Source organism: Salvia miltiorrhiza, chromosome 2 (assembly GCF_028751815.1).
Source record: "Salvia miltiorrhiza cultivar Shanhuang (shh) chromosome 2, IMPLAD_Smil_shh, whole genome shotgun sequence".
Taxonomy (NCBI): Eukaryota; Viridiplantae; Streptophyta; class Magnoliopsida; order Lamiales; family Lamiaceae; genus Salvia; species Salvia miltiorrhiza.
Genome location: NC_080388.1, coordinates 42,743,885 through 42,757,785, shown reverse-complemented (window position 1 = coordinate 42,757,785; position 13,901 = coordinate 42,743,885). Strand labels below are relative to the sequence as shown.

General features: G+C 38.9%; 2 protein-coding genes across 3 annotated transcripts; one reads left to right on the top strand and one right to left on the bottom strand.

The window, feature by feature from the left end:
- Positions 1-1,896: 1,896 nt before the first annotated feature.
- On the top strand, positions 1,897-2,475 carry LOC131013547 (secreted RxLR effector protein 161-like). Its single transcript, XM_057941666.1, has one exon. The coding sequence runs from the start codon at positions 1,897-1,899 to the stop codon at positions 2,473-2,475; it is 579 nt and encodes a 192-aa protein (XP_057797649.1).
- Positions 2,476-5,391: 2,916 nt separating this feature from the next.
- On the bottom strand, positions 5,392-13,108 carry LOC131013546 (probable LRR receptor-like serine/threonine-protein kinase RFK1). 2 transcript variants are annotated; one of them, XM_057941664.1, is made up of 24 exons: positions 12,756-13,108; positions 11,567-11,741; positions 11,084-11,155; positions 10,934-11,002; positions 10,754-10,825; positions 10,482-10,553; positions 10,323-10,394; positions 10,171-10,242; positions 10,002-10,073; positions 9,846-9,917; positions 9,674-9,748; positions 9,037-9,102; positions 8,879-8,944; positions 8,734-8,796; positions 8,571-8,618; positions 8,435-8,478; positions 7,902-8,281; positions 7,628-7,823; positions 7,400-7,543; positions 7,100-7,218; positions 6,804-7,014; positions 6,499-6,736; positions 6,267-6,417; positions 5,392-6,166 (listed from the first exon to the last, which is right to left on the bottom strand). In XM_057941664.1, exons 1-24 carry the CDS (start codon positions 12,847-12,849, stop codon positions 5,801-5,803), a joined length of 3,009 nt encoding a protein of 1,002 aa, XP_057797647.1. In that variant the 5' UTR covers positions 12,850-13,108; the 3' UTR covers positions 5,392-5,800. The 2 variants fall into 2 exon arrangements, with proteins under 2 accessions (XP_057797647.1, XP_057797648.1); XM_057941665.1 differs by lacking the exon at positions 11,567-11,741 and having other exon boundaries at positions 12,756-13,082.
- Positions 13,109-13,901: the final 793 nt, after the last annotated feature.

Genomic DNA, 13,901 nt, shown 5'->3' with positions numbered 1-13,901 from the left:
CAAAAGCTACTGGAGTTGATTCATGCTGACGTGTGTGGGCCGATAAATCCAAGCTCCCTCGGTAAAAATAATTATTTTCTGCTCTTCATTGATGATTTTTCTAGAAAAACGTGGGTATATTTCTTGAAGCAGAAATCAGAAGTATTTGATGCATTCAAGAAATTCAAAGCTGCCGTCGAGAAGGAGAGCGGACGACAAATCAAGGCCCTGAGGTCCGATCGAGGCGGAGAATTCACGTCAAGGGAGTTTCTAGAATTCTGCGAAGCAAATGGAATTCGGCGGCCCCTGACAGTTCCGAGATCCCCCCAACAAAATGGAGTGGCGGAAAGAAAAAATAGGACAATCATGGAGATGGCGAGGAGCATGCTAAAGACGAAGAATCTGCCTAAAGAGTTTTGGGCCGAAGCAGTGGCGTGCGCGGTGTACCTATCCAATCGATCGCCGACAAGGAGCGTGTGGGGAATGACTCCACAAGAAGCCTGGAGCGGGAGAAAGCCAGGAATTTCCCACCTAAAGGTATTTGGGAGCAAAGCCTACGTGCATGTACCAGATGAGAGAAGGAAGAAGCTCGATGACAAAAGTGAAGCATTCATCTTTATCGGGTACGACTCTAAATCCAAAGGCTATAAGTTATATAACCCAGAGACCAAGAAAACAGTGATAAGTCGAGACGTCGAGTTCGACGAAGAAGGAGTATGGGATTTCAGCTCCAACGGTGACTTCACCTACATCCCACAGTTAGAAGAACAAAGTGCAGAAGAGCAAATTGGAGAAGTCCAACAAGAGCCAGTGACTCCACCAGCTTCACCAGTGCCAGTCACTGAAGACTCGCCACCATCTTTCTTAAATGAAAGAGCCACACCACGAGCAAGGAGTTTGGGCAAGATATATGAGGATACTGAAAGGTTAGAAGATCTTACCTTATTTTGCCTATTTGCTGACTGTGAACCTGTTAGCTTTGAAGAAGCAGCAGATAGTGAAAATTGGCGAGTTGCGATGGATGAAGAGACCAAAGCCATAAAGAAGAATGATACATGGGAGCTCGTGGCACTACCGAAAGGGCACAAGGCTATTGGAGTCAAGTGGGTGTATAAAGTTAAGAAGAATTCCAAGGGTGAAGTGGAAAGATATAAAGCAAGGCTGGTTGCAAAAGGATATAGCCAAAGAGCTGGAATTGATTATGATGAGGTATTTGCTCCTGTTGCTCGCTTAGAAACTATCAGACTAATACTCTCTCTTGCAGCCCAAAATAGATGGAAGATTTATCAAATGGATGTCAAATCAGCCTTCTTGAATGGGTATATAGACAAAGAAGTCTATATCAAGCAGCCAATGGGCTACGAGGTGAAAGGGCAAGAAGATAAAGTCTTGAAGTTAAAGAAGGCCCTATACGGACTAAAGCAAGCACCAAGGGCATGGAATAGCAGGATCGATAAGTACTTGGAGGAGAATGGTTTCACCAAATGCCCTCACGAGCATGCCCTCTACGTTAAAGTCAATGGAGAGGATATATTAATTGTGTGCTTGTATGTAGATGATTTGATCTTCACAGGAAATAATCCAAAGATGATTGAGGAGTTCAAGAAGGCCATGTCAAAGGAGTTTGAGATGACAGACATTGGGCTGATGGCGTACTACCTCGGCGTGGAAGTCAAGCAACTCGAAGATAGGATCTTCATCACACAAGAAGGATATGCCAAGGAAATTCTCAAGAAGTTCAAGATGGAGAACTGCTAAGCAATCAACACGCCAGTGGAATGCGGGATAAAATTATCCAAGAATGATGGAGGAGAAAAAGTGGACCCGACATTGTTCAAGAGCTTGGTTGGAAGTTTACGGTACTTAACTTGCACAAGGCCGGACATTCTTTATGCGACAGGACTCGTGAGTCTCTATATGGAGAATCCAACCACTACGCATTTTAAGGCGGCAAAGAGAATTCTTCGCTACCTCAAAGGTACGCTCAACTATGGCCTATTCTATTCAAGTACTGATGATTATAAGCTTGTTGGCTATAGTGATAGTGACTGGGCCGGAGACAATGATGATCGGAAAAGTACAAGCGGATTCGTATTTTTCATGGGAGATACTGCTTTCACCTGGATGTCGAAGAAGCAACCCATAGTCACGCTGTCAACATGTGAAGCTGAATATGTGGCTGCCACATCCAGTGTTTGCCATGCAGTTTGGCTACGAAGTTTACTGGAAGAGCTTGGATGGCCACAAAAGGAGCCAACAACTATTTGTGTGGATAACAAGTCGGCAATCGCGCTCTCAAAGAATCCGGTGTTTCATAATCGAAGCAAGCATATTGACACCCGCTTCCACTACATCAGAGAATGCATCGCAAAGAAGGAGGTCCAAGTGGAGTATGTGAAATCACAAGATCAAGTTGCCGACATCTTCACAAAGCCGCTCAAATACGAAGACTTTATCAAGTTCAGAAGTTTGCTGGGAATGACAAATCAAGTTTAAGGGGGAGTGTTGGAAAAAATAATAAACTTGATTTATGTAGAGTATTCTAGAATTAACAAGAAACTAAAAGAAAGAAATAAAATATTAGATAGTAGATGAAATAAAATATAGAGAATTCTAGAATCTAATATTAAATGTCTAGTTAGCTAGATTATTCTAGCAAAGTTGGTTTGGCTAGATTTTTTAGGAAAGGTCGGTTTAGTAAACCGACATTAGACAACTATATATATGGACTTGTGGAGTTAAATGTAGTAGTGAAGAAAAAAGAAAAATTGGTTACTATTGTTAAACTCTCTCTCCAAATACACACGTCCACATCTTAATACACTAGTGCACTTACTCCAAAATCTCTCCAATTAACTTCTCCAAATTTCCTTTAGCCAATCAAATAAAATTCTCCATTTATATTCTTAAATTCCAACATTAAGTGTGGTAGATGAAAAAGTAAAAAAATGAATAAAAGGTAAAAAAATTTGTTATTTTTAAAAATTGGTCTTGGTTCGTGGGACAGACCAAAAAGAAAACTTGATTTTGTTTCATGTGACGGGGGAGTAATATGTAATAAGGAAAATATCATCTACTTTAGTATACTTCTCAACTGAAAATAGATAATTTAGCACAAAACATATCACTTTGGAACTAAATACTTGTAGTTCTTGTAAAATCCATATGTTATGCCAAATGACGTTATTTCCATTTGACGTGAAAATAATAATAAAATAAAATAAAAAAGCGCACAATTTCACACAAAGTTTTGATCAACTTAATTATCCTATACCAGAAAAATGGATCTGCCCGAATTTGAAAATGAATTCGATTTATTAATTAATATTCCATCAGTATTAGTAAAAGTTAGTGGCGGTGGCAGAATGCAGAAAATTTTATCGGAGGGAGACTAGCTTTTGGAGTTACATAGTGTGTATATGGTAGGGAAAAATTTTGGATAATATATACTCCACATTCCAGACCCGGCCCGGCCCCATCACGCGGCATATATATTTCTGTTTATTCGGATAAAGAATGTAAATAAATTTCTGTTTACTCGAAAAAGAAAAAATATACTCCCACCATCCCATATTCTTAGGTTTGTTTTCCTTTTTTGAATGTCCCATTTATATAAACTTGTTTCCATAATATTTTTTTACTCATTTACTATTATATTCCTATTTAATTCTTTAATTTACTCACACTTTAATACATCATTAAATAATAAATATGGGCATATTAGAAAATTTACTTATATATTTTCATTTTCAATTATTTTTCTTAATCTTTGTAAATATCCCAATCAGCCTATCCATATGGGACGGAGGGAGTATATATTAACGGTGTTGGTGAGTCAATTTAATGGCGACGCAGTTAATACATTTAAAATTTAAATCCATTATCACACGATTTTTAAATTTTCTTCTTATGCGTTCAAAATTAAGAAAAAAAAAATGATATTAATCACTAAAATTAGTGTCAAAATCCAGACTTGTCGTATAATTGTCGCTTATACGTATATTAATATTAGAGGTGGTCTTGAGTACACCCGGGTTGACCCGTACTCAAATTCTGACTCAAATCGTGTAAATGACATTATTCGATGAAACAATGCGGTCGGCTAGCCATAATGAAGATCAAAACTCAAATTTTGGCCACTAATCTTTAAACTACAAAATCTGGCCATTAATTAGGCGGTATACCCAATTTGCCCTTTTACCCATCTCACGCACCAGATCTCAGCTTCCCTCCCCTCTCTCTCTCGGAGATCCGCGCCAAATCCGACTCGGAGTTGGTGGTGTCGAGAAAGGTCCGCAGGGCGGCGCCGCCACCGATGGTGGACGTATTCGCCGGAGCGGGGTTTGAATCATCGTCGTCGCCGATGGAGGAGGTCGGTCAGGTGGCGGAGGATGAGGCGGCGGCGGCAGATCTGATCTGATGAGGCGGCGATGGATCTGATCTGATGAGGTGACGGCGGTGGATCTGATCTGATCGTTGCGCCGCTTCCTCCATCGGCAGATCTGATCTTCACCTCCTTCGATTTCAGCCATCGACAGATCTGATCTGATCTGTGCTGCACGTATGGCACTAATAGTGCCATAAGTGCACACTTCCCCCTAGGGTTTAGATATTCCATTTAGGGTTTAGATTATTCATTTGGGGTTTAGATGTTCCATTTAGGGTTTAGATTATCCATTTAGGGTTTAGATGTTCCATTTAGGGTTTAAATGATGTTGTTGTTTCTGTATTTGTGCTGATGACCATTTTACTTAGTTTTATTTTGAATTTCGTTGGCACTTATGGCACTAATAGTGCCATAAGTGCCAAAATGACTATTTTACTTGGTTTTATTTTGGATTTTCGATGGCACTTATGGCACTAATAGTGCCATAAGTGCCTAACCCGACCCGGCACGCGACCCGCGTGCCTGATCCTACCCAGTCCGCCTCATTAAGGGCAAAAGCGTCCAAATCAATAAAAATGGCCAAATTTTGTGTTTTTTCAATGTGTGGCCATAAATTGTGTTTTATGCTTCATTTTGGCTACTTCAAAATTTTACTCTTATTCGATTATACAAATGACACTACATGTAATTAACGCTATTCTATTATATAAATGACACTGCGTATAAATGACACTATAACATTGTAAATGACATTGTGTATAATTGACACTATTTAAAAATATAAATGACATTTCCTATAATTGACACTATAAAATTTTAAATAATACTGTAAGATTGAAAATGACACTAACATTTTAAAATATTACAATTTCATTTATATAATTGAATATTGTCAATTATAAGCAGTGTCATTTGTATAACTGAATAGTGTCATTTATATGATTTGGGTCAGGATGCGGGTTTGGATTAACATACGGGTCAGGATGTGAATACAGGTCAACTCGGATGTACGGTACACCCCAATGTACAGGAGATTTTGTGTTAATATTATTACATGCAACAAGGCAGCAAAAACTCAATTTTTACAACATACAACTCCGACCAAAAAAATATAGTGTTAGTTACAATTTTTACATGATAATATAGTACATATAATGAACAAATATAGTTTGTGAATCACATCATCAGAAATGATAGCATGACCTTTGTTAAGCTACCTTCAACAGTTACTTATGAAGGTGTTGGTGGTTCGCTTCAGTTCCGATGCATCACGTCTCCATCCATTGATTTAGGCGTATTAGAATTGGATATTAGGCCCAATTTTACTTACAAAACCGGCTTCTAAGTGAAGGGATACCTATAAGGCGCTGGCTGGTCGTTCGCTCGACCAACTAGGCCACACCGATAGAGCTGAATATACATATCGCGGCTCGATCAATGTGATACGCTATCTCCACTGATCTCAGAAAAATCAGTGGCAAATGAGGAGAAACTCGGATTGATTCTAGAAGGCTCGATCCGATCTCCCGATGAGCTAGTGTCGATCCGACTCTCCTTCCGGAAGTTGTTCATGGCCTTCATCCTCGACTCCGTGCTCCCCTCCGCGACCGTGTCTGGTATGGCGAGACTCCCTTCCATCATCCGCACCGCCTCGGACATTGTTGGTCGGACGGATGGAGTTGCGTTCGTGCACAGGAGCGCGACCTTGACTACTCTCTCGACTTCCTTTCTGTCGACCCGAGATCCCAACCTCTCGTCGATTAGTTCGTCGATGTGCTTGCTTTCTTGCAGGTGGCAAGCCTGCAATGTTACATAGAGGCTCTAGATGTAAAAAAGCTGAGATCGAAGTAGCTCACGAGTAGCAAGTTATAGTAGAATAAAATGAGACGCTTCGTTGTACCCAGTCGAGAAGGCAAATGAAGTTGTGGCTTGGCATGTAGTTGCTGTTGCTCTTCCCGCTCACAATTTCCAGGAGCACGACTCCGAAGCTATAAACATCCGCCTTGTCGGTCAGATAGCCCCACAGCGCGTATTCGGGCGCCATATACCCTCTGCAAATGAGACGAGCAAGTACATTACACGGGCGAGCGAGCAAGCTACACAACAAAGTTTCCAATATAAGACGAACTCACATTGTTCCAGCAACTTTGGTGCTAATGTGCGTCTTCTCGTCCTCGTTGAGCCTGGCCAATCCAAAATCGGATATCTTAGGGTTTAGATCTTTGTCGAGCAGCACATTGGTAGCTTTGATGTCACGATGAACGATCTTCAGCCTCGATTCATCGTGAAGGAAGGCCAAACCTCTCGCGATACCAATGCAGATCTTGAACCTCATTGGCCAGTCGAGGATCATCTGGCTTTTGTTCGAATCTGAAAATGGTGCCCCGACATAAATCTCACGAGCCGAATTAAATCAATGAAACGCATAAAGACTTACCAAATAAGACATTAGCCAGGCTATTGTTCTCCATGTACTCGTACACGAGCAGCAGCTGATCGCCTTCTATGCAACATCCGTGCAGCTTCACGAGATTCGGGTGCAGCAAGCAAGAAAACATGCCAATCTCGTTGAGGAACTCACGATTCCCTTGCCTTGATCTCGACGACAGCTGCTTGACAGCAATCACAGTTCCATCCTGTAGCAGGCCCTGCACCACATTTTTTCTGTCAGGAGCTACGAAACACGAAAGAGCAACCAAGAAAATAGCAGTCGGTTTAGTAGAGCTAACGCGCCTTGTAGACTGGACCAAAACCGCCCTCTCCAATCTTGTTCGCCTCATCAAAGTTGTTAGTAGCTGCCCGGATTCGTTTCAATGAAAACGCAGCTGTCTGCAGTTCTAAACCTTCGAATTCTGTCCACGAAAATAACAAAAGAAGCAAGCCTTTAGAAATCATGAACGGATCGAACAATTTAACACGTGCAGAGTCTTAATGTTCTATTTTGTGGTGCTCGAAGCCTAGAGCGAATGCAAAACACTAGACCTTTATTTAGGCAATTACGAATTATTTCACAACGGGGAAATCGGACATCACCTTTTCCTAGGCGAGATCTGCGTTTCCAGAAACACTTCCACCAAAGGATGCCCATTATCAAGAAAATAGTGAAGGCAGCAATTACCGGACCCACAATATAACCAGTTATATTCTTCTTCTCGCCATCTTTACAAACCTTGAAATCTGCAGTTATAAGGAACAAAAATGTGAGAGAACTTTTCTTGGTTAAATCATACATTAGACGGAACGGATAGATCTCGTGCTTACGTGGATTTACTGAAATAGCTGATATAAGAGAGCCACAAACTCCGAAACTAGGAATCCGCTTAGTCCCGTTACTAGCCCAGTACAATCTGATCTCCAACGTACTATCACGCACCGTGGCATTGTAAGATCTAACAACGGGCCTTCCATTTCCACTAGCTTCATCTCCAATGTCAAAATCTTTCTGCACCAAATCGTTCTGAAGCACAAAGAGGATCAGAGAAGAAACACGAGCCACCCGGAGATTATCAAGTTTCATTTATGTGGAGAGACGAACCTGGATGTATATATCAAACGAGCGCCTTCCAAGACTGTTATACGTGTTGTCACTCGTGAACAGTATCTCAGCAAAGTGCAGGCTCACATTGTAACTCCCATTCTCGAGGCAGTAATGGAAGTATGTGAGAGAATGAGGATTGAGGCGTGCCGTGGTGTACAAGGCCGGGAGAGTTATGTTTGCCGTGGGTTGGATTACACGTGAGCTATCGGGAGTTTGTGCGTCCAAGAATTTTCCGGTGCTGATGAAGCCCCAATAATTGTCCTCACTTAAAAATCTTGCGGGATCACTTCCCATATCTCCTTCATACAAAACTCGTCTGCTGCCATCTTCGACAGTCAAGTCTAGACCACCGCAATTTACATGTAACGAACATTTGTCTGCCAGGTTGACATGAGGAAACTTATTCAAAGTTGGTATCAAGTGTGTATATCGATAAGAAAGCCACATAACGATACTAAAACGAGCTTTTATTCTAATCGTGCATAATAATGGCTTATTATCTTAGAAGGAAAAAACAAAGATGCACTTACATCTTGGACATTCTACATTCCTGATACATGGAAGCATTTGTTGTCTGTCGAAGGTTAAGCACACCAGTTAGCATCTGAATTCGAATTTATACGCTCTCATTCTACTAAGAGCAAAGAAAACAGACATTCATCTTACAGAATGTTCGCAGTTGACGAGCTCTTGAACAAGTTCACCCTTCGGTTCCTAATACCACCAAGCATTAAAAAAAAAAACAAAGTAAACATCAGATAATGATTCTTATCACGAAAATGTCAAGTCGTGGAAATTGTAATAAATTGATGAACAATGGGTACTCTACATGTTTGTTTGACAAGCAGGTTGATCAGGCCCTTGCCAAGTAAAATTGTTGTAAGATACATCGCTGCACATAAGCAGAATCCACAAAAAAAAAAAATGAGTTGGTTGCAAGAAAAACAAATATGCAGAGTGTAACAGAACCATACATGTTGCTTCCTTCCTTCATGAGTGCATCGGGTATATTTCCGCTCAGCATATTGCCAGTCACGAACCTATTGACGTATCATGCAGAGTGCACGAGTCAGAGTAATCAAGAAGGCAGAACGATCATTTTCTAAACAGCGGATGACAAAATATTACTCACACAGTTTTGAGCTTTCTTGCGATGTTATTTGGAATCTCCCCAACTAACTTGTTGAAACTGACATCCCTGAAAACATCACAAAATCGGAGAATAGTCAACAAGGAAGGACTATAAATGCCAAAAATCCTTTTTGCGTAAACAGTTGCATGCCCTAATAGTAAGATGCTATGCTTCAAAAACAAAAAAACAAAAAAATTTACTAAGAGCGATGTAGCAAATTCAAGTACAAACTTTAAAATTCAAAACAAATAATTAAAAAAGAATAACGGAACCAGAACTGATTTCCGTTAAAGGTGTGGAAGCATGGTTATGATGAAGAGCGACTCTTCAAGCATATAGAACTTACAATTCACAAATGTCATAACTAAGTGCATGTTTGTTATAGTTTCTTCGCAACGAGCCCTTTTCTCTTCTAATTTGATTTATTTTATCTAATTTCAAGGATGAATTTACTCTACGATCAAATTTTTAAAAAAAAATGAAGAATAAATGCAGATAAGCTGTCAAATATCGAGGAGGGACTCTGTTCATTACAAGCAAGACGAAAGACGCAAAACATCATGAGCCAGTGAGAAACTGTTAGCAGAGCAAATCAAATTTCTGCATATTCATATCGAGCCGTATATTGGTTACTCACAATAAATCCAGAATTCGGAGTCTTCTCCAGATATAAGCCGGCACTGCTCCAGAAATGTTACAGTTCCTCAACACCCTATAATCCAAGAATCAATCATATTAATAGCTAATTAATAAAACAGGATAAACAAATACATGAGGTTTTCTGACTACAACGATGCATTAAAGTATACAATGTTTCCAGGCCCGCGGCGCTTATCAGCAATGGAAAATTTTGAGGTGGGCTCCTTAAATCGCTAATTCTCCTGTATACATAAACTCTATCAGTCTAATAGATACCATTTAAGGGAAGTTGACCCGACTAAAACTTATTAATCCAGTGAACTCACAAATCGGTTAGCATAGTGAGAACGGAGATATTTGACGGGATGGGCCCCACCAGTCCACTTGACTGCATTTCTCTTCATTCAGCAGTTAACATTCAAAATTAGAACATGCACAACATATAAACATCATTTACTTTTTTTTCAGAAGTTAGGATTAGATTAAAGATCTTACAATCTCTGAATCTGTTTCCAGTTCTGAATGAAGTCGGGTATTCGTCCACTTAGACTGTTATCATTTATCCTACTGCAATTTGGGAAACGAAACATTGAGCATACAAATGGAAATCGGAGATGAGAATGGAAAAATATGGTATAAGCACTTACAAATCATTCAAATTTGTTAGTGCTGCAAAAGATGCTGGCAGATGCCCGGTCAATTGGTTGGAAGATAATATCCTGCAATTCAATCAACCACGGATTCATCGGCTTATGCATCATATTTCTAATTTAGCACAAAAGAAATTATGAAATATGAACTCTTACAGCGTTCTCAAGTTTATCAACTTCCCGAGATCAGAAGAAATAGTCCCCGAAAAATTGTTTACTTCAAGGTTCCTGATAAAATTTCATCAATAAACACTCTCATTAGAATAAGGCCAAGTATTACACATTTGATTGAAACAAAAATGAGAAATTGTGTAGAATACAAATGTAGAATACGATTATCAAGAGAAAGATACACGTTAAGAAAGAAATGTAAAAGTGCTTCTAAATAGTATTTTGGCACTAGTGTAGGCATCAATAAACGAACATACAAGTACGTGAGGGTAGTAAGGTTTCCCAGTCCCTTGGGTATCTCCCCTGACAAGCGATTTACAAGAAGAGAGCTGCAGCAAAATTCTGGCATTACTGCTAAAGACTTAAGAAAAGAGTCTGCAACGAAATTCTTGCATTCTAGAATTAGAGTTAAGTTGAAAGTTTAAGATATAGCATACATATTAGTCAAGTTTGTTGAAGCCCATTGTGATGGGATTGTGCCGCTGAGGAGGTTGTAAGCGAAATCACTGACAACGAAAGAGCTGAGTATATTAGGCAAATGATTAGGTACATAAATTGTTAAACATACGAGTAAGAAAGGTTCTTACACCGCTTGAAGGTAGGGAAGCTTCGTAATATTAATAGGAAGAACTCCAGGAAGATTGAGACTCTTAAGCACACTGCAACGAGATGGATTTTAACTCTTATGAACTAAACCATTAAGCTTCATATATCTTCCAACCGTAACAAATTTAATTCAGACCAGGCACTAAACGAGACAGGCATTCTGGAAGCTTACAAATAGCATTGTAATGAACATAATAACCTCACAAATAAAAGATTTCCCTAATTCTTTTCGTGTTGTTTGAAGCATCAAAATGCAGCCAGGCTATTGAAAACCGTAGTTTTTATTAAGAAAGCAATGGAAGCAAGATTGAATGAACTGAAAACAATGAAAGACTTGTGAGAGGATGGATTTTGGACAGAATTAGGAATGTGAAGAGACTGTGATGGCAACTTAAGGTCTAAAAGAACATGTACAAAGACACAATAAGCATCAGTACATGCAGAAACGGGTAGTGAAACCATACATATTGGTAATATGGCAGACAGTGTTGTTGTTGAAGTTGCAATTGCAATCAACATAATGCTCAGAATCAGTTGGGGATGTCGGGGAAATCCCAACCATCTCAATATCGCATTGATCACTGTTGAATTTCCAATATGTTGCACCCATCTCAGTGACAATTTGTTGAAGAGCAACCACTGAACAACACACACAAACAACAACAACAATAACAAAATGAAGATTACTATATTAGTGCACTAATCAAATTGAAAATTACTATGTTAATCCACAGATCAAGATAATGCTTCCTTTATCATATCATAAATCAGCCCAGGACCCACAATTCAACATCTCATAACTCTTCACTCTCTATCTAAACCAAACTATAATTAAACTAAACAAGAGGGAATTCCAAGATAGCACCCCAAAGATTCATTTTTTCTTGCATCCATCTTTTAATATTGTTAATGGGTCATTTTCAAGTTATCAAACAAAACTAAATTACAACAAACAACAAAATGAAGTACTATATTAGTACACCAATTACTTTGGAGGATTAGCCTTGATAGATAAAAATAGTAAGGCTAATCCCTTGTTTACTTTGATGGATTGGAACTTTGGCATATCCTAAGGCCCTTGATTATTTTTATCATTTAAGCTAGTTTTGATTGATTCTTATCCCATTGAAAGGGTGGGATTGAAACAATCCTAATTTTGAGATAAAAATACTCAATCATGCAAAGTAAACGCCCCCCCCTAATCAAACTGAAAATCACTATGTTAGTCCACTAAAACAAGAGAATGAGTCCTTCATCCATGTGCATTCGCATATCATACGTCCAAATAGCAAATCATCCCAGAACCCAAACCTCAGTCTAAACCAAACTAAACTAAACAACAGGGAATTTCAAGATAGCAGCCTAAAGATTTAATTTTTCTTGCAGCTCTCTCAATCTTGTTAATGGGTCATTTTCAATCAAGAAAAACTTAGTAAAGATATCATTTTTTTCATAAATGTTGTCTGCAAAAGCAATAAATAGCAGCCTAAAGATTTAATTTTTCTTGCATCTCTCTCAATCTTGTTAATGGGTCATTTTCAATCAAGAAAAACTTAGTAAAGATATCCTTTTTTTTTTTATAAATGTAGTCTGCAAAAGCAATAAATGGAAACTGCACATATTTTCAATAAACAAAGATCAAATTTCGGTTACCTTCTTCTTGTGGCACTTGTGATTGGGAAATTTTCACCAGCCCCAAACAACAAAAGGTAAGAACCCAAGAAGCAATGGTTTCTCTGAGACACATCTTCGAGCATCAAGAATTCTAGAATTTGTATACACTAAACATGTATTTATTGTATTAGGAATCGAAGTAAGTTAAGTTAAAAGGCCAATAATTTAGTGTGCAGTGTAAAAATCTGTGATTTGCTCCAGTAACTAACTGTATGGATGTGCAAATGTGGGAAGAGAAAAATCTTAAGACATTGAGAGCATTTAGTGTCGCATTCGTCATTCTTTTTTTTACTACTTTTTTGGCTACGTTTAATCTCTGACTCTGAGCCCTAAGTTCTCATAACTCTGTCTCTCACATACATACGTGTAAGGAACTTTTTTTCAAGTTGGATAGAGACACATGAATCTAATGTAACCGAACTTATCTATGTTTCTACTTTTAATTTTAAATGATTAGATATGCAAACTATGATAGAAAGTCTGATATGCAATTATTAATGGCCTAGAATCTCTATTCTAGTTTCTATATTAGAAAATCAATTACCACAATATTTTTAAGAGTCGGGAATCACACTCAAATAGAATTAAAGATTTAAAATTAGAAACTGATAACCTTTAATTAAGATTAATAATTAAATTTAGTTAAATATGGTCTCCACGCTTTTCCCATTGTCATTACATAAAAATTTGTTTACTTTTAATAGTCATGTGGCAAAAGACTAGAGAGAAGGCTCTGCCTTCTCTCTAGACTCCAATCTCACTCGCTCCTTCTTCAAACTTCCGCCAGAGGTTACTCCCTCCCTCACACGCGGTTGTTTGCTTCCCTTGTGCTTTCTTCTCCAAATCTCCTTCTCATTCATTTGGATTGGAGTATTTTCGAAATAAGGGAAAGATTCAAGAGGTGTTCACGTCATTCTGCTTTCTTCATCGGAAATGTTCAAAGGCATAACAGGTTTTTCTCTCTCTTCGATGGAGCTCTCTTCCATCTGTTTGGACTTCATCCGGCTGTTAGTTTCGTGCTGATATTTGTGTTTTGGGAGCGCCGGCAGACCCTCCATCCCACATCCTCGCGCGGTGAAACTTCACGCCGGAGGTAAGCTTATTGTTCGGATCTGCCCTCTCCAT

What these genes read in the sequence shown, in the direction of transcription:
- LOC131013547 (XM_057941666.1), top strand. Translation starts at nt 1,897, where the DNA reads ATGGAGAATCCAACCACTACGCATTTTAAGGCGGCAAAGAGAATTCTT.
- LOC131013546 (XM_057941664.1), bottom strand. Translation starts at nt 12,849, where the DNA reads ATGTGTCTCAGAGAAACCATTGCTTCTTGGGTTCTTACCTTTTGTTGT. An exon ending in CTTACTACCCTCACGTACTT is followed by an intron (nt 10,554 to 10,753) that starts GTATGTTCGTTT and finishes AAATTTTATCAG; the next exon opens with GAACCTTGAAGTAAACAATT. An exon ending in CTAACAAATTTGAATGATTT is followed by an intron (nt 10,243 to 10,322) that starts GTAAGTGCTTAT and finishes CCCAAATTGCAG; the next exon opens with TAGGATAAATGATAACAGTC.